The 20,523-nt window shown below is 42.7% G+C and overlaps 1 protein-coding gene across 3 annotated transcripts; it reads right to left on the reverse strand.

The window, feature by feature from the left end:
- Window positions 1-1,089: 1,089 nt before the first annotated feature.
- Window positions 1,090-17,723, reverse strand: cxxc5a (CXXC finger protein 5a). Of its 3 annotated transcripts, none has more exons than XM_028421713.1 (3): window positions 17,531-17,723; window positions 9,705-10,704; window positions 1,090-1,994 (listed from the first exon to the last, which is right to left on the reverse strand). In XM_028421713.1, exons 2-3 carry the CDS (start codon window positions 10,497-10,499, stop codon window positions 1,950-1,952), a joined length of 840 nt encoding a protein of 279 aa, XP_028277514.1. In that variant the 5' UTR covers window positions 10,500-10,704; window positions 17,531-17,723; the 3' UTR covers window positions 1,090-1,949. The 3 variants fall into 3 exon arrangements, with proteins under 3 accessions (XP_028277514.1, XP_028277515.1, XP_028277513.1); XM_028421714.1 differs by having other exon boundaries at window positions 1,090-1,991; window positions 17,343-17,723; XM_028421712.1 differs by having other exon boundaries at window positions 17,343-17,723.
- Between the last annotated feature and the right edge of the window lie 2,800 nt (window positions 17,724-20,523).

Raw genomic sequence — 20,523 nt, forward strand, 5'->3', positions numbered from 1 at the left:
GTACACAAGCCCACCATACTGGGCCTTCCACCGTGGATATTCGCTAATTAAAAACACTCCACACTTTGGCTGTGGCAGAAATCTGCATCTCCTTCCCCACCTGGATATGAAAGAGTGACTATGGAGCTGTGGAAAAAAAAATCACTGAGAATCATCACTTAGCAGGAAATGGAAATTCACTCTAGTGTCACAGACCTGAGGCTTTAGAATCAGTAATTACACCAAGACCCGTGTGAGATTGGCCACATTTCGGAAAAGGTTTTTTTTAAATCTGCACTGCCATCACATCCAAACTTCACTCCCTTCTACTCCATGCATGCATTACACATTCAGCCCCTAAACACTTTATCCTCAGCTTCCTCAGGATAGCCTTTATAGGTCTGGAGACAGACTTCCCATCAGTAATCCGTGACTATCAACGATTTTCTGCTTGTGTTTTCTGACTATAAATGTCACAGAGCAGGGCGAGTGTCACAAAGATCTCGGCAAAGAGCAGAAATCACTGACAATAAATGACATTTAGGAGGCTTTTCAGGAGATTTCATGCACTTTGAAGAAACACTGCAATCAAAATAGTTCTTATTCAAACATCCTTTAAGTCATTTTGGTTACATTTTAGCATAGCAAGGCTCCATCATTCCACTATAGGAAGATATTACATTGGCAGTGAGAGAGATCTCAGTCAAATCAAGAACATCACGGTGATCCATACCACCACCCTGATTCACTTTTAATGAGTTCTGCTGGAGTCAGAATTTTCTCATACCATCCAATTATGAAAGAACAGGGAACATTTTTCTTAATTTGTGGAAAAATGTATACTTAATATTTCTCTTTTTTGTCAGTCAAACCAGCTGTTTTTAAAAAATAAAAAACATGCAAATAGACAAGTAGACAAACATCAAAATTGTCAATTTTGACACGAATACATGCATTCCTTTTTATTCACAAAACCAGTCCAATTTTCTAAACAAATACAAAGATTGGTTATTTTAAAAGCTGTAGCTACCCAGCAACATAACAAAAAAAAATCATGAAAAATATAACAAATAAACAAACAAATAATAAAAAAAATGCAATCTTGTCTCAGTGCGTTCAGTAGGGTAGACTCAGAGCAAGTGCTGTCTCTTAGTGCTATTGCCCTGAGCAGTATTGGCACATGCTCAGTAGGGCCACAGTAACATAAGGCTGCCAGTTTCACTAAAGGAAAAGTTTGGAAATGCAGAGGAGGGCTGATTGAGGAGTTTACGGTAGAGACGATTCTGGCAAACAGCATCTTCAACCCAGCGAGGAGTCTCTGGAGATCTGCCCGATCACGTGACTTTTGTTTTCTGTTCAATCCCAAATCACAATCTTTCTCGTCTTTTCAAAGGACAACCACTGATGTGTCTGGAAAACTGTTATCGTAAAAATGGACAAAGGGTTTTAAGTAACATAATGGTGAAGAATTACAATAATGTTTGCCATTAGCCACTAGTTTTAAAATATAGCTGTAAATTTACATTCTCTACACAAGTACTGTATCTTTCCACACATGAACAACATTAACACCAAACACAGAAATTAGTTGATTGTCCACACTCAGTCCATCATTTCTGTTTCTGGCAATGAACAGTTCCATGTTTTTAAGCGACAGAAAAAACCTGCTGGGAAAAAGGACAAAAGGTACCAAAATGGAAACATATAAAAGGGAATGAAAGTTGCCATAGATGCATTTCTTTACGCTTCATTTTTGGTTCAAGGAATAAGTAGGTGCATCCATTATCCGATTGATTTTTTTGTTGTTGTTGTTCTGCTTTGTTTTGTTTTGTTTTTTTGTTGTTGTTTTTTTCTGTAATTTTATTTGTTGCTAGTTTTTTCTTTATTAGCCAGTGTCTGTTCCGGAGACAATCCAGGAGTTGGCATTGCACTTGATGGCAGAGCTTTGGGTAGGGAGTGGAGGAGGAGTCCTACTGGAACCACCGGAACGCCGCTCCTGTAGGAAGCATCACCTTCTTGGAAGAACAGAAGACAAGGAGGGAGACGAGAGGAGAGGAGAGGAGAGGGAAGGAGAGGAGGAGAGGAGGAAACAGGAGAGAGGTTGGAATTGTTAATGAAAAACAGTTTTCATGTTTAATGCCATAAATAGAGGCATGCATTTTTCACTTTAACCTTCTATAGTGGGTGTTATTTTTCATAAATGTCATTCGATAATGGCTTCAAATTGTTTTATTCAACCAACATTCAATGTTTCTATACAGCAAATCCAACACATCTAATCAATGTTTTTGCTAATTACATAAGAGTGCAAGCTAGATTAAGCTATTAGCCATAACTTGGAGACCGCAGAGGATCTGCTGTTGGTTACAGCATGGGATTAGCTAGCGAAATATTTTGCAAACTAACAAACTAGCAAAATAATAATTTGGCAGCCAGATCATCCCTGGCAGTTTGGATGAAGCCAACAAAATAAAACCATCAACATAACTTCCTTCAGATTTTTGATGGAACAATGACTCTTCACAGATCACAGACTGTAGCACAACTGGATTCAAGCAGTTGTTGGGAACGCTATAAAGGATTAATCAACTGATCATTTAAACAGCTAATCAGTTCAGCACTACTTGTATTTGTCTCTGAATGAGTAGTATGTGTGAAATCTCTACACCACCACAGGAACAGGCTTCAGTCCTGGCTTCACAAAAAACCCAATATGCCACATTCATTATTTAGCCACCACACACGCTGCTCTCCCACACCATCGTCAATGATGATGCCGATCTCCATCCACCCCACCCCATTTCCCCTCACTGTGGTTATCTGTGCGTCTGATTGCACCGAGCAGGAGTGGCACACATGCATGCTGCTGCAGGGCTCAGCAACAGCAGCCTGCCAGTCAGGAGATAGAGAGCCGTTCGGGGTCCCTGGAGCCGCTCTCTATGGCGTCCTGCAACTTGATTCTGCAGCACGGATTCTTCCTGTTAGCCAGCTCTGCCTGGAGCGAGGCAGGAGGAGCTCGGCAAACATTTATGCACCCACACACACTCTCTCACACCGAACCAATATGTATTCAAGTACAGTCACACACCTCCACACACAGTGGCACGTTAACCGACATTCACAATACACCCCCGAAATCACACCAAACAGTGAGACTAGTTAAACTAAAATTCTCATACACGCTGGAGTCAGATTCACTGTTCTTTCGGTACTTTGGAAGGTTTCATAAAGAATACACACAACCCAAGTTGAAAAAAAAAAACATGAGATGGAGCACGCGTCACACCTTTGTCCTTCCATCTGAGACATTAGAAAGTTCAAAATTCGATCAAAATTCAAAATACAAATTATGAAAATAATCACGTTTCTTTGTGTATTGTTGCACAGCTCTTTGGCACAGCTGCAGTGAAATTATGGGTTCTTCAACAAAGACAGCCCATTAGTTCGTAGAAGTTTGTTTGAAACCAAAAACAATACTGGCCCTAATTACCTTTCAGGCCCACTTAAACCATTCCTCTACCCTTGAATCAGCAGTGCACTGTTCTTTTGACTGCTATTGTTCATATCTGGACATGAAACTGAGTGACAGCAGGGTTTCGTGCTTGCAGCTTTCATTTACTTTCATTTTGAAAGTTAACTCCCGCTGACAAAAATAAAACATTTTCGCTTGGATAAAAAAGACTTCAAACAAGGTAATTATTCTGGTGATCTCAGCTAAATATAGCCCACACTGTGCTTTATTTGTTAAACGGACTCAATCAGAAATAATCTGACAGCGGAGACACTGAATATCACAGTGTGGTTCATAGCCCACATACAGTATGTGCCAGTCCACGTCAACTCCTCAACTTCATTTCTCAGAGCTAATAAAACCTACATAAGCTAATACTCTCTGTATGTTGTTACTATTTAGGAAGTTCTTTTTGCTTCATTGAATATTAACACAATCTACAGACTCAAAGGTTAATAGTCAACATATTGCAAACATGATTTACCCTCTCATCCATCCTTGCGCTGACCTTCCTACAGCAGGACTCAGCTGCTAAGGAGACGGTCAGAGGACAGCAACATCTGGCGCTGCCACAGATGTCAAAAACCCTCGGTAAGGGCCTGGGCTGACCATGACGTAATGTGTGTGGGAAGAAAAACAACACATCCCCCACCCCACCCCCCCGATTGAACTGTAAACGCTGTTTTTCCTCATTATCAAACATGTGCAATCAATGGAAAAATGGCAGCATTTCAGGAATAGCAAAAGCCCGTCCTTCACCAGCACTGATTGCAAGGGTTCAAACAGATGGGATCTGTGGGTGTGAAGTGGCCAATCACTAAAATCGATGGATGTGGGTTTTTTGTTTTTTTTTTTCAAACAAGGCGAACACATTTGTGAGTGCAGAAGTAGAACGAAATAGACTAACTGCTTCTTAAAAGAGTTAAATCCACCATGACTTATAATAGCTTTTCAGAGTACAGCGCATGTTGTTAGGTGTTACTGATGCATACGCCTGTAAGCCAGTTTAAGCCATCATGAATTCAATTTTGGCCCCAGGGCACCACTGAGCGTACCAGTTATTGTTTTCATGCTTTTATCATCATACAATTGTCAGGATTCCCTCATGGCCACATTAAAAAACAACAAGAAAAAAAATGGACACGGGCTGGCACAATGAACCACAGCATCTACACATACAGTGGTAGTGTATGTGTGATGTAACACTGTGTACTGTTCACAAAGCACCAGTGACCTCCAGCTGGCAGAAACACTACACAGTTTGTCTGGCTGACGCGCCTTCCTGAGCTCACTCTCCTTTTTCCAACAGTCAGCTGTGATTGATAAGTAAATGCATTGATACTATTTATCTTACTTGACTGGCCGACATTACTTCTTGTAGGCGGAGCAGGAGCAATAACACCCACGTTCTGATCCATTAGTTCAACCTATGTATTAACTCTAACACACAGGTCACTTGTAAACTACAAGCTGCAACCAGCAGTTGTTTTCTTCATCGATTTATCAGCTGGGTTCTTCCTCTATTTCTCCATTAAGTCCATGAAATATTAAAAGATAAAATTGTCTCAAAGTCTTTGATGACGTTTCACTTTCATTGTTTTGGGCCATGATAGTAACACAGATGAGGCATTACAGACACACACTGTAGATCTATGCCAACACAAAGTCAAATTCTGGGCATTTTCCCTGCACATTCTTCTTATTAAGCTAAAGGCAAATTGTACGGATGCACAGCCTGACAGGTCTAAACACAGCGTGATTGCTTCACTGTCTTTTTATTATAAAGGCAGTCCACACATGATAAACCCAACACCCATGCATTAAACATCAGTAGATCTACATGTATAAATAACACCACCCACCCTTAAGCTCAATACAGATGTCAGTGTACAGCATGACATCTTAGCCGCCTCAATCCCACTCCCCCTCTCTTCTCTCCTCGTCTTCCTTTGCTCCCTCTGTCCACTCCAACTTGTCCCTCTGTCTGCCCAGCAACTTGCCCACACATCCATGGGTCTCGGTGTCAGTCTGCATGCCTGTCAGTTTGTGTGAGTCTCCGCTGTCCTGACTGTCTGGTGTACAGTGTCTGGGAGGCAGGAAAAAAACCACAAGGGAATACACTAATCCCATATCAACGTCTGATACAGGCAAAGCAGGTCCCTGTGGAAAACAACTGTATGTCCAGGTGTTGGCCAGAGACAAAGTCAGGATCTTTACAAAATATCCTACATGTAGACAAAATGTCAGCTCTGGTAATATTTTTAAACATCACCCACCCACTGGTACAGTACAACCTGAATGTACGTTGACATTCAAGTAAAAACAAGATACACTACAACTTCCTAACGTTGACTTTCCTCCTTTTTCTGTGTCGAACATCGTCGCTGAGACTGACACCACTGGAGGGTGTTCAGACGTACAGCAGAGAGGAACTGCCTTCCCACTTATTTCTCTCAAATGTAGCATTCCCAGAATAAATCCAGACATCTTCAGCCAGTGAGCTATGAGGTGGCAAAGGCCTCAGCATGCTAACTCCCCCTCACTTGCCAATTTTACGCTCCTCTTTGAGCTGCCATGAGCTTTCAATGGAAACCGTCAACACCCTTAAAATAAGCACACTGCTGCTGGACTGCACTTGTGTACCGACACGTATACACTCCCTCTCTCTCTCACACACACACATATCCGAAAACATGCAAATGCAGTAAAACAGAGCCAAGATATTTCTCAGTCTCACAAACTGTATGTATATATTCAAACAAAACTATGTGACAAAGTGGCCGCGAGACACATGTTAAAGAAGACATCGAGCCTCCTTTGAGTACGGCAGTCACAGTGGATGGGGGTCTGCCGCACTATCTTTGATTGGAGGGGAATGTGACACTCAGGGGCTGTCTGAGCTGCAGCTGAGGCTCGCTGCAGTTCACTGTGGAGCCAGGAGGATCTTCTGTTCTGGCGCAGGTGCTGCCCAAGTCGCCCTGAATATGCATTAAGGCCATTGATGGGAAGCAGGATGTCTCTCTCAGAGAAGACAATAAAAACAGAGTCTTACATCATCTGCTCGACATTTGTGAATGACTGCTGACTCTCTGCTCTTTCTCCGTGAATCCTCACCCTCTGACATTTAGCTTGTGCTGATGACATCACACACACCAACAGTGCGGCCCAGGCTGTAGTCTCTGATCTAATCACCTGCTGAACAAGAGCTGTTGACTTAATAACAAAGCATGAGGACTGGGGGAAAAAAACAAAATTGAAATTTTTGTTCAGCTGTCACAGCTCTGTACAAGGGAGGAAAAGTAGACACTGTGGTTCTGTGTCAAATCAAGTTTGGGTCAGAGAAGTAACAGGTAGCAGAGCTCTGTAATGGATTCCTGCCTGAAGGAGGACACTGGGCTCATTTGGAGTTGGCCCATTTACTATCCAGGTGCATGTGACATTTTTTTGTCAGTTATGCCACGATGAATTCATGAATAAGCCCTTCCCTAAATTCCACAAGGTCAAAATTAAGAATATCAGGTAGGCACCATCAGAGAAATATTACCATGTCAGAGAGGTGTTACTTGTTGCTGTGGGTTAGGATGAAGCCTTAAGTTCGGCTGATATTGAATTCCTATGTTGGTAGATGCGTGAGTTGCACATTTTAACAATGTTTCTCACTTTCTTCCATGCTAAACACCTTCAGCGCATCCGTAGAATTTCACACCTTCATTGCATCTCTTTCACAACTACAATACTGATGATGTTTTGGCAGTTTAATATTTGAGTCATTGACCAAATACACTGTATTCAGGTGAGAAATAATTAACCCTAATGTGTCCTCTGATGTCTGTATATTATTGTTACACTCTATATGTTAAATGAAATAGTAGTGGGAGATTAACCTTCTCATTTCTGGTCTGAAAAAGAGGAAATTATTTGACAGACCCATTAAATAAATTAGCAAGTTGTACATATTCTCAGATGTCAAGAGTAGAAAAAAAATAAATGCAGGGTAATTACAGGATGTACAATTACTAAAGTCAACAATCAGACTGCTATTATGCTGGCAGGTTTATCCAGAGTTTCCTTCACACAAGGCGGCCGCTGGCAACATCAGCAGACTGTGCCCTTACAAGCAGCATGATGACCTGTATCAACATCGACTTTCATGAATATTCAAGAGCCCTCTTGGGTTTGGCATCGCTGGTGTGAATGACTGTTATTAGGCTAACTGCCATGACAACATCAATTGCAAATCATAAATTAAAATTAAATCCCTTTCTGTTTTAGACATTGAATCGTGCCACCTACGTAGCAAGCTGACACATTTCACCATCAGGGTGAATCATCGGCGGAGACAAACGAACGGTCTCATCAGTTTGCAACTCAACAATACGACGCTGATTCTTAGCATATAAGAAGGCCTGCACAGTGGACCAGAACCAGAAATCTCTCCATTTCATTTCACATATTTCATTTGTTTTGTATCCTAAAACGTCCTAGCTCATGTAGTACAAATCATAAATACCTTTGATTTTTTTATATGTTTATGTGTGATTTAAAGACTCTTTTTTTGCTTACACTAACACCTTCTTACAGCTGCAATACAGTTTAATAATAACCTAAGTCAGACTACGGTTAATCTAGACATCATCTAAACTTTTCATACAATAGAAGAATTAACTGCCTTAACAGACCTTTGTTGAGGGAGCTTCTTAAACTTTGATCTTCGATATGCTGCTACTACAACTTAATTTCCCCACAGGGATTAATAAAGTAAATCTTAATCTTAATCTTAAACATTTGGTTAAATTTCAGAGAGGTTGTTGGTATCTTTTTATGTGTAAACCTAGCTCCATTTATATGCTCAAGAGTCAGAGTAAATAAGGATTTTATCATTTTATCAGCTGAAACACATAGAGAACACACTCACATATAATATTTTTACTATATGATTTCAAGCAAATGAGCTGAACAATACAAAAATGTTGACATGGCCCTTTAAAGTAATGTATGTGCACCGCTTTTATCATGGTAGCTGTTTTACTGACAGCAGAAACAAAAGAAAGTGGAAAAAAAGAGCTCCATCAACATTAATCCAACTAAGCTAATTATATTCAACAGGCATTTAAAAAAAATGTTACTTCAATAAAAACAGAACTATCCAGTTAAGGAGCATTTTTGTTGTTGATGGCCAAAGTCAGCACATGGGGATTGAACAAAAAACCTTTCAGCCTGCAAACGTGAGGCCAGGCTGTCACCCCCAATCAGCATCAAAAAGAGAAAGAAGTAAAGCCATTAGCAGTCTGAAGCCCAGATCCAGTTTACGTCAATTAAACTGGCGGCCTCTCCACTGGTTAATGTTCACACAGTGTTACATATCTATCAATTTATTATGTAACGGCAAAGCGACACTATTATCCATTGATCACAAAAGTTTATTTCCTTTGAGATGGAACATCTGCTGAGATTGATTCCATGATTGGTCGCTCTGTCACCACAGCCGAGGTTAGTTATAGGCCACTGGGTGTGATGGAGGCAACAGACAGGAAGTTGTGAGGGCCATTTAGGTGAGCAGGGGAGAAGGACAGCGGCAGCAAACCGGGGTTGTGGAAGGGAAGGGAAGGGGGGGGCTGTGCCACCCTGACACCTGGTGCTCCAGATGACAGCTCTGAGGCCAGATGGACCTTCTGACATAAACACATACACACAAACCTACCCACACGTGACACATAGCCTACTGTACATATATTCACAATTACTGCCACTTTGCCTCCGCACACACTTTTTTATTTACATTACTTTACATTAAATTCTTTGGAAACAAGGAGGACGTACATGTGATCAAACAAAAGGGGTCACATAGACGCTTGTTTTGAAACACAAACATTTTAGCTGGTGAATCAGCTGAAAGACGGGCGAGCAGGGCTTGTGTGGTTATAGTGGACAGATTAAAGAGACCCCACGGCGTATGCTTACCCTGAACATACCCACTGCACTCCTCACCACCTGTCATTTCACTGCTTGTGGAGCCATCACCCCACCAAAAAGCCCTCCTGTACTATTGGCCCTTAAAGGGGAAGGAACATTCAGGTAGGAACCTGAATCCCTACATTGTGCTTTCAGGTGTAAGGTGTGTGTGTGATCTTAGATACAAATGTGTCTTAACACACCTGAGCCTGAACCCTAATGGCCACAATGCAATGCTCTATGATCACCACCACCCTCTTACCTCCAGAGCAGCAGAGGGCTTCTTCTTCAGTTCCTCACATTTGCGAAACTTGCAGATCTGGTGGCCTGTTTTTCGATTCCGGCAGCTGCTGCATTGCTCGCAGTTAATCCGCCGTCGGCAAGGTGGGCACATGCCGCAACGTTTTCGCTTCTTTTTACCGGAGTTGATAGCAGAGGCCAGCTCACTCTGCGCCGGGTACTCGGCCAGGCCGGCCATGTGTAGCGCGCTGTCCGCCAGAAACACTCCAGCCGGCGTCATGATGAAAAGCCCCGGGTTGAAGGGGAAGCCACCCCCTACTCCATATGGGAAGTCAACAGGACCACCTACGGCGTCCGTGACAGACGTACCCTCCAAGTCGCTAGCCCCCGAGCTTGCGTCTCCACCGCCAACTCCCACTCCCATGCCCCCAGGCAGGAGCATGTGCTCCATACCGGCTCGCTTTAACAGTGCTGCTGCCTGGGCAAAATGCAGCAGGCCATTCTGTCCCTCCAGAACCTGTTCTAGGGTTCGGTCCAACTTGGCTGCTGCCAGTGCGGAGACGGTGGGCTGGGGCTGCGGGGGCGGCTGAGGCTTGGCCGAATGGCTCTTAGTCTCACTGTTGTCCGTGTGTCCATTGGTGGTGGCAGAGGAGACTGCCGTGTACTGGGAAAGGGTACGAGAGTTCTTAAGGCTCTTACTAAGGGGCTCACTGATGATGCCGCTGCGGTTCCTACGTTCTACAACAGGAGAATCCTGTTTGCCGCTACTCCGCTCCAGGTCCTCTGTCTGGCCCCCTTCCGACAGCCCGCTAGACATGGTCCAGTGCGTACGTGCCTGGGTTGGGGGTGAGGGTGTGGAAAGGGGGCAGGGGTGAGCGAGGAATGCCCGTTCTGTGCCCCCGTGTGAGCGCTGCCTCACCTCGATGGACCAGTCAGTCAGTGGATGACAGGCAGGCCCCGAAGCCTTCTGCCCCCTCTACAGCTCAGGCCTCATCCACTGTCTTCCATGGGCCATCTAGAAACTTTACACAGGGAGAGAGGAGAAGTGTGCACGTTACACATTAATGATTAGCCTACTTCACCAACACACAACAGGCAACAAGTGGCGAACACAATGCAGTATTCACTGTTTTTAGTATTGCAATGACCTGTGACCACAAACCACTTAATGAATTAGTATAGATTCTTCATATTTACATAGAGAGAACCGTTCGATTATTATGTTGTCCAGCCACCTTGAAGGTGGTTCACTCCTCCTCCTCCTCCTCCTCCGAATAACACATATAATTGCCCTGCTTCACTCTCTTGGATGGAAAAATGGCCTGGATGATGAGAATCTTAAAGATTTAAGGTATTACTTAAAAAAGGTGTAGTTATTTTAAAAGGCTGACAACATTTTTTTTTGTCCAACATTTTGATTTTAAGTTATTAGATTTAGAGATTTTAGAGTTACAGCCTCTGTGGATCTTTTGTTTGTTTAGATGCAACACATTTGTGAGTTTGCCATTTGTGATTTCATATTTCTCTTTAAGTGTTCATCTGTAAGGTCCAACCTGTAGAACTCCCTATTGAGATCATAGTATGAATACAAATAAACTATATTGACCCAACAGCAATTTAGTCATTTAAGAAAATATTGCATTTATTGACTGACAATTATACTCTGATTGATCTGATTGTATAACCATATGGGAGAAAATGAATATCTGTCCCTGATTAGACTCACACAGCAGTCTGTCCAACAAGAAGCAGGGATTTGTTTTTAGTCTTCATTCTTTGTGTTTAATGGTTTCTTCTTTTAAGTTTTAAAGTCCAAATCTGTGCAGGAAGATAATTTGGAAAAAGGTTAGATGAGTAGTGTGTGTGTGTGTGTGTGTTAAGGGTTCCCTGGGCTTGTAGTAGAAGACTCCTGAGTGGACGTGGGTGCCTCCATCCACAGGCTTTAACTCTTAAGATCCCCATGACTGCAATGAAAAGAAAACTCTGCTCTTATTCTCCTGACCTGTCCATGTTCACAAACAAGCACACCACCTCCCACAGAAAAGCTGAGGAAATGGCCGGGCAAGTCCTTATAAGGGAAACAAAGGGAAAGGGAGGGGAAGAGGATGGAAGGGGGGTGTCTGTGCAGTGTGTGGAAATTGGAAGGCCAGAATTAGTGGGAGGTAAAGCTTCAAAGGCAAGAGCACAGCCCCCACATTCTCACCAGCTCAGGGGGATGTGGCGCCAGCGAACCAGAGCCAGCTCCGCAGCCCCTCAGCCCCATAGTTTCAGTTTCTCTCAGTACAGCACTGACCAGGGTCCGGTTTCCCAAAAGCATCTCAACACTAACTCCATCTCTGCTCAGTTGTGGGGAGCAGCACCGGGAAATCATCAGTCAAACATGGGAGGTTTGTGGTTTTATACAATATTGGACCTGCAAATTATGTATTTAGTGGTCATGGATTTTTCTTTGAGAATTTAACATTACATATGGTCTCAGCTGAACTCTGTGGCATTTATTAAAACTCAATCTGAAGAGCCACTTTTGCAACAAAATTATTTCTTCTCACGGCCTGGGAGAATTGCAGCTGATCCAACTGCTCCAATTGCTCCATCAATGCTCTAAATACAGTAAATATGCTGAAACTCTTGAGTATCCCACATAATTAATAAACTGGCACATTGTCAATGGTTACAATAAATGACTTCTCAAGTCAGCTACAAAGCGACAAAGCTGGCAATCACAGGAGGAAAAATATGACCGATCAGCTGTAACATAATAACTCAGACACAACACTGCCACCCACCCACCTCCACCAGCTGACCTACTGATGACGCCATCAAGGGGACTCTCTCATATATGAATGATATCATGTGACAAAGATAGTCTCATGAGACATGTATGGATACATGACAATAGCGCACTCCTTTCATTTCTTTAGCAAATAAGCAGGACTTTTATTTTCTTTTGCAGTTTAAACGGGTGACTCTCAGTTTATATTGAGGCACTTTAATCCAACAGATTATGTAAAAGATGGACAGATCCTCTGTGTTCTGAAGAGTGGTTCTGAAGCTCAGTGTGGAGGCTCCGACCATTGCTATCTTGGCATCGTCTGACTCTGCTTAACTCCTGGCTAATCCCAGAGAATGTCTATAGGAGAGAACTCCCACTGTCTGTGTCAAAGGGGGCTCTTGCATCCAGGATAAATGAGGTCCTATGGAGCTGTTGTCTTAAAACAGAAAGATGATGAGGTTGGTAAAAAAAAACAAATCTGGCAATTGTGAGGACTTCATGTGCCATTGAGGGAGGATCTCAGGCATAATCCTAACTGGAATCAGCATTTATTAGCACAAAGCTTGCATTTTATGGGCAAAAATCAAGAAGATACATTTGGTACACTGGCCTTAATAGAAGCGGACAGGCTCTCCAAAGACGGGAGCAGAGTGAAGCTTGAGGCAGACAAATGAAGCCAGATTACTGAAACCCTGGCAACCACCTGTCACTCAAAGCCGCCATGACATTCATTATTTATAACTTTAAACCTAAATATAATCAAAACAGATACAAGTTCACCACTGTACAGCTCAAGAGAAGCGATAGAAATAAATTGGGATTTGACTCAGTTTAGAGCTAGCCTCATATGGCCATTTACGGAACTGCAGTTGCTGGAAACAAAGACATAGTGTTAACAACCATAAAAAAAGGTAAAGTGTACAATATACATTGATAAATTCTGCATGTTTACAAGTTGTGCTCTTCTGCCCGATGATGCCACAACAAAGTGGCTGCATTGTGTAAGGTAATGAAAGCACCAGCACCTATTTTAGCCCCACATTCATTCTCCTCTGCCGCGAGTGTGTGTACATCTGCCTTCCGTCTCACAGCCCTATCAGTCACACTCCTTCCATCTTCATAAACCCTGAGCATGGCATATAGTCTCTGGTTAATCACCCTCCTCCACTTCCAGCATCACAGCTCCTAACATCCCCTCACCACATTATTTACTGAAAAAGGTTTATGTCCTTATGTGAACTGTCTCCTTCAACCACAACTGCATCTTTTTCCTCCTGCTTGGAGTGTTGACACCAAACCGCTGAAACCAGATAATTGCTGTTGTTTTGTGCTTTAAGCATGTTCACTGATTTTTTTTGGGTGATGTTACAAGCTTAATGCTGTGCTCCTTTACACCACAAGTGTCCGTGCACTGGCCTGTAATTAGTAGTCACACATTAATGTCGACATCAAGCTGCTTCAGCGTAAAAATAGGTGTAATTCTGTTTTGTTTTGTTGTTTTTTGTGTCTCTCTGCACACAACATGTTGCACAGGAGCCAGGGATCAAGATCTGGATAGAAATGGTCCACATGATCAGTACAGTCCAACAACCACACGCCTTTTTCAGATTGACCAGTGAGCTCAGCTGGACATCACAGAGCACTGGTGCATCCTGAGACGCTGCAATCAAAGCATCTGCAAAAATAATTGGTGGCCTCTTGTGTTAAAGTAAATTCAAGCTGCAACAGGACAACATTAATACAATGTTTTGAACCTTTTCTTTAAAGTCTGTTTGTCATTAAAGACAAAGATGAATATTTTTTAACGAAATCTGAGTGTGATTCATTTTATTTTAATGATCAATAGATCATTTAGTATAGGAACAGAACACTGTCTGAGGGAGTTTAACTGTTATTAACGTTACTGTTTATTCATTACAGACACAAAATCTCGTCATTAATTAGAGACTGTTTAGTTGAATCGGCTGTGTGATGTCATTGTAGCGACTTCCTGTCTTAGTTCAGCAGATATGACGCTGTTGGAATATGAGAATGTCTTGTTGCACTATTGAGCAGATGAGAAATGTATCCGTTTGTCTGTAAAGCAGATATTTTTACTAATTAATAGCTCAAAATGGATCTGCATTCACATTCACTGAAGCTGCTGAGTGAGTGAGGATATTAACAAATATATACAAACAGGCCCATCACATACAAAGTTGATAAACATCATTTTTGTACCATAAGTCTGAAATGTGTTTTTTTTATCCAAATATTAAGAGATATTCTGTTTGTGCTGCACATGTTTTGCTAGTTGACTGTGCAGTCTGTCCCTCCTGACCTGTGTAGGTTTGTTTATAGCTGATGATTTGCATGGCTCAGTATCAGTGACCTGCAGACTGGACGGTCTAATGAAATATTTTACAAACTAACTGTATTCAGTTATGCCGCTTAATGCCTGTATGCTAAATATGAAGCATAAAGTCAGATGATGGCTTAGCTTAGCTTAAAGACTGGTAACAGTTGGAAACTGCTTGCCTATGTCTGATGATTAGATAATATCACCTACTGACACTGTTTCACCTCAGTCATTAACACTTTGAACCCACGAATTAACCACTAAGGACAAAATAAGTAAAGAATAACAACAAAAACAACAAAGTGTGGCTTAACAGGGCATTAACAGTCATTAATGTTTCCAGGAAATGACCAGTTTCCAGGCAGCTAGTGAAACTTTTTAACATGTTTGGTTAGGAGCAAGGCATCAATAAAGCACAAAACTGACTTATCATCACTCTTGGCAAGAAGGCAAAAACAAAAACAAACAAAGAAACTTTTTTTGTCTACATAAGACACAAATCAAATACCAGGGGCCATCGGTGTGTTTAAAGCCTTAACAAACCCATATATGTGTCTAAGGTTTGGATAAGAACGATCAGCAGAACCAAGCAGAAGAAGTTTGTTTTGTAAAAACTTAAATCACAACAAGCTCTTCCTAACAACCACGGCGCTGCTGGTGTCAGCGCTGTAATACTTGTATGAACATAAACAGCTCATTTAACATTCACACTGCTCAGCTTGTTATAGCTTGGCTTGTTACCTTGAATGACATTTTTAAACTGATTTTTTTCTCTCCTTCTCTGACTTCATACCAGCTGTTGTGCTATAGCACGCTAAAAACAGACACAAATGAATGTCAGTCCACAACACAGTGACAGCTGAGTGATGGACAAATGGCTGGTTGGTTTAATCAATACATGATGGAAGAAAGCTGTTAGTGTGTGTTTGTCTTTTTATTTCTTCTTCTTCTTTGTTTTGGGATTATTTTAACCAAAAGTGAAAACATCAAAAACCAACCAACCATGAATCTGCTCAGGTTTGACTTTTGGCGATAAATCCTGAATTATTGATAAAATAATAATTATAAATATGAATAAATAAATTGTTCAGCTGTGGGATCCCAGCTCAGGTGTGGCTTCTCATAAACATCAAATGAGAGAAAGATGTCAAAGCCTTTGTTCAGCTGTCAGGTGAATGTGTCCACGTGTGAATCACGAGCGCGCTTAAGTAACTCCTGAATAACTTTCCGTCAGTGACGTCACTCCAGGCGCAGGTGCCAGTTAATCTCAGTCTGTTGTTTTAACGGCGGTTGGAGGAAAAAAAATGTCTGATTTCCTGCGCCGCGGTTATGAATCATTTGGTCCGCCACAAACTCCGGAGCCGCGCAGCTGACTGCACCACGCGAGACGCGAGAATGCTTAATGCATTAGTTCAGGCGGTGCACGATGCAAATACAACCCCCCGACCCTCCTCCTCCTCCTCTTCCTCCTCCTCTCCCTCCTCTCAGACGCGCTGTCTGCGGACTTGTCTACGGTGAGCTACACATTCTCTATTCCTCCCACCTCTTATCGACTGATGCGCGCACACAACGCACGCACACGGATGCAGGGAGAAGTTAAAAAAGCCTGGTGACAATAATTAGACTCAAAGCTTCATCCATTGTCCATAACCCGCTGCGACTTATCCTTCCTAATTAGGCAATGCACACACAATAAAGTTAAGAGGAGAAAAACAACCACGCCGCGCGTACTGTGACTTCAAATTATTCGCAAACATACGGAGCACTTGGAGCTGCGCCTTACCGGTGGAGGATTGCAGGGAAGGGGGGGGGGGGTGACTGTAAATCTGCGGGTAGTGCGACGAAAGCTACCTGGGAACTTTATAATGATGCCCACAGGACCGGAAACAAACACCAGATTGGTAGAAAAACAAAGACGAACAGATTATTTAGAACCCGTCTTTACGCAGGTGGGAAGGTGTCATTTAGGTTTTAATAAAAGTTTCAATTAGAAGAAACAGAAAGAGTCTGTTGTCAAATGAAATCATGCTCCGACTCTAATGCGCGTTGATTATTTCTTTCATGAAGTGAAAGCCTCAACTTCAGCGCGCATCATTAACAGCTGATTCACAATAACCCATCGGACTTTTGGTCCAGTGGTGAGATGATCCGTATCAGAGCAGGCGGCGACTTGTTAAATAAAGACAAACGAAGAAAGCAGCGCATGAAATACCTGTTTCGTTTGAGTACAGCGTAATGGTATCAATACACAGCCACTCATCGGTACATTTATTTTTAATTTGAGGAATACCCAGATCAAAATAGCTGGCTTTTGTCTGGACCTGGTGATCCATGAGCACGGTAGTCTATCTGCGGTACCAGCATATGGTCTGCAGTCGCACATTTCAGAGGCACCCCGGTTCACCCCGCTATAACTTGATCCTATAAGATGACATCCCAACTTTCAGCAGACTTCAACAAAGTATGATCACCCCCGTCCAACCCCCTCCTCCCTCCTCTTCCATGTATCTGCATATTTGCAAACACGGGCCCGTTTTATTCGCACCTACCAAAGCAGATCCGAGCAGAGGGGAGGGCTCCCACAGTCCGAGCGGTCCGTCTCTCAGCCTGCCGTGCAGAATGGTGACAAAAAAAGAAAAGGGCATGGGGGAGAAAAACAGCTTCTTCTCCGAGAACACAGTCCTACAGAGTGCCTGTCTGTTTATGACAAATATGAAAAGAAAAAAAAATCATTCACCGTCAGTTATTCTGGAAAAGCGTACTTTCTCAGAGGCTGAACGCGTGGGTTCCCCGAGCTTTCTCGGTCCTTGCAATCCCACCTCTACATCCCCGCTTGCAGAGAGGAACATGCAAACACATTTCATAGATTTTTGGAGCTTCGCGGAAAAACCGAAGTGGACTTTTCAGCGGCGTGCGCGCTTCAGCTGAGGCAATAGTGAAGGGAGAGCGCAGGACAGCTAGAGAGAGAGCTGCTGCTTCAAAATAAAACAGTGGGCTGAACTGCCTGAATGGTTACTGGCTGTGTCTGTGAAACTGCTGCAGCTCAGCCGATGACAGTGTATCACATGTAATGAATATGAACAAGGGACGAAGTGTTTGTTTGAGGATTTCTATGTAAACATACACACGTGAGTGTGGTTTTTAAAAAGGGGGGGTCTTTGTGATGGAGAATACAGGCTGGTGGGTGGCAAACGCTTATGAAATCATTAAACCTATACATTTATTTGTAGAACAGAGTTTATATGCAAGACTGGCAGAAATCAGCCTCGTCCCTGTTGCTCCTGCTTTCGCTCAGCCCCAGAGTCCACTCCACCTCTTTCGACTGTCCTGTCTGCTGGCAGGCGGCCAACCCAAGTGTGTGGAAATGACACCGCCAGGGCGGCAGAGATTTTCCTTCATTTCTCTCCTTCCCGATCGCAGACTGGCTGACATTGGCTAGAAAGTGGAGCAGCTCGTCAGGGACAATCAATGCGAATCGATCGAGCTGTGCGGTTGAGGCTCCAGAGCTGGAAAATATCGCGGCAGCTGAAAGAGAGAGAGGGGGAGAGAGAGAGAGAGAGAGAGAGAGAGAGAGAGAGAGAGGAGGGGGTGCTCAACTAACTCTGCCCGTAGCCAGCCAACCTCCCTGCAAACAGATACGCTCAGGCGCTCATAGACATGACACTCACTTTGTAAATAATAAAAGTCAAAAAGCCACCAAATGCGTAATTACGCACGTTCCAAACGCATTTCCATTGAAGGTGCCCATTTAGACAAGTTAATTCAAAGCCTTTATTCTGTGTGTCTAAGCATATATTTGTTCATAACAATTTAGAATACATCATTTTAAAATGCAGTTTAAGTTTTTACACCCCTCGAGATTAAATGACCCAACGTGTGAACATTTTAAGTAACATTTCAAGCTAAAAAAAACCGAATATTTCATGAACTCTTTAATAACACCACAGTGCTACTCTATAGTGTTTGACCCATTTTAAATTTAACATCTTCCTTTCATGGTGTTTTGTACATGCACACACGTCCAGTGTGCATGGATGTGTAGTAGGCCTACTTTACAGCTTTCTCACTACTGAGGTCATTGCTGTCTAAAATCACCACCCAAGTGTGGTGACATCATCACAACCAGGAAGTGATTGGCACAAGTTAGCTGCATGAACAAGCATCTCAGTGTGAGTGATGCTTGAAAATGGGGAAATGAAGTGGAAAAAAGGCAACAGTTTAATCCTCTCATCTGAAACTCACCAATTCAACACATGTATTTTTTTCTTTTGTCATGGTAACACAAAATAGTTTGTCCTATTTTAGTGGATACATAATGGATACAAATGACAATATAAGCAATATCAGACAGACATGGCTGACATAATTCTATTTTGAAAGGAAGCTCCATGTGATTCAGTTAATTTTGTCTTTCATAATTAAAAAAAGGAGCCCTGAGCATTTATTTTACTAAAGCAAATAGCATGTTAACTGTCCTCCCTTTTAACCTTCTAAAGTCCTCTATCTCTTAGAAGCAGGGATATTACATGGCAGTCAGAAATCATACGTGTCTTTTGTGGGTTGAAAAGAGGGTCACAGGGAGAAAGCATGAGAGAGGGAGTCATGCGTGGATAGATGGGCAGGAGGGAGCAGCAAGCTGTGACTCTTGGACATGTTCTGGTGGGTGCACTGAACCCCGGAGGCTGCAGCCACACTCAGCTCTTTGTTGTTTTCGTTCTGCACAGGGAGGCAGGGTACTTTCCTGAGCTAGGGAGGAGGATTAGCGTTGCATGGCCTCCATCCCCAGCTGCACACATGACCAGCGCCGCAGGAAAGCCCCCAAATATGAACAAAACGAGGTACGTAAGGGACGAAGGGAGCACGGAGAGATGAGAACATCAGCTTTCTCCACTACTGAGGAATGTTGCAAGCCCTGTAGACTCTCCAAAAAAATCACTGAAATATACAGACTGGCTGCATGTTGAGTGTCTCCAAGATTACACCTTTTTTTTCCTCAATGTTTGACAGTACAAGCTGTCATTCCTTAACCTCTAACCTTTCTCCACATCAATAAACACAATCAGGCATCAGTTAAAAAACTAAATTTAACACAAACATGAATAAGGCATAAAATCCTCTGGCAAACCAACAAACCCGCCTCCGCATGTTGGCTGGTCTTTGGTGTCAGGTGACGACCCATAAAATACACATCTGTCACCAAAAGTAGGAGCAGTAGGTGTTTCTTCTTACAGCTTTTCTAAGAAATGCAAATTCTTTGAACAGTTTTTTTAAACATAAAACATCACTAAGTAAGTTTTTTCTCTGTTAACTGAAACTGCTTGACTTTATGGTTTTCAGGAATCGCATCCACTCTGCCGTTCATCAGCTCAACAGGCCTGGGGCTTCTATTGGAGAATCCAGGAAGTCACACTCGCCGGAGAGAAATAGTTCCAGCTACTACCGCTACGTAAAAAAAACATATGTTTTACATTTCAGTTTTGAGTTACATTTTAATTAGGTACCTTAAGAGGTGCAGGTAGGCATGTTTTTGTGCCTCGGAGGAAGCCAGGCCATAGTGGTTTTTTCCCAGTCTCATTTCTTTTCGCTTCTGATCTTCATGCTAGGCTAAGCTAAATGCCTCCAGGCTCTGACTCCACAGTTAATGTCAATATTCTCATGTAATTTTGGCAAGAAGAGGAGAGGGAACATATTTCCCAGAATATTCTGCTAAATGTCCCATTGTAAAATAAA

Source organism: Parambassis ranga, chromosome 14 (genome assembly GCF_900634625.1).
Source record: "Parambassis ranga chromosome 14, fParRan2.1, whole genome shotgun sequence".
Classification (NCBI taxonomy): Eukaryota; Metazoa; Chordata; class Actinopteri; family Ambassidae; genus Parambassis; species Parambassis ranga.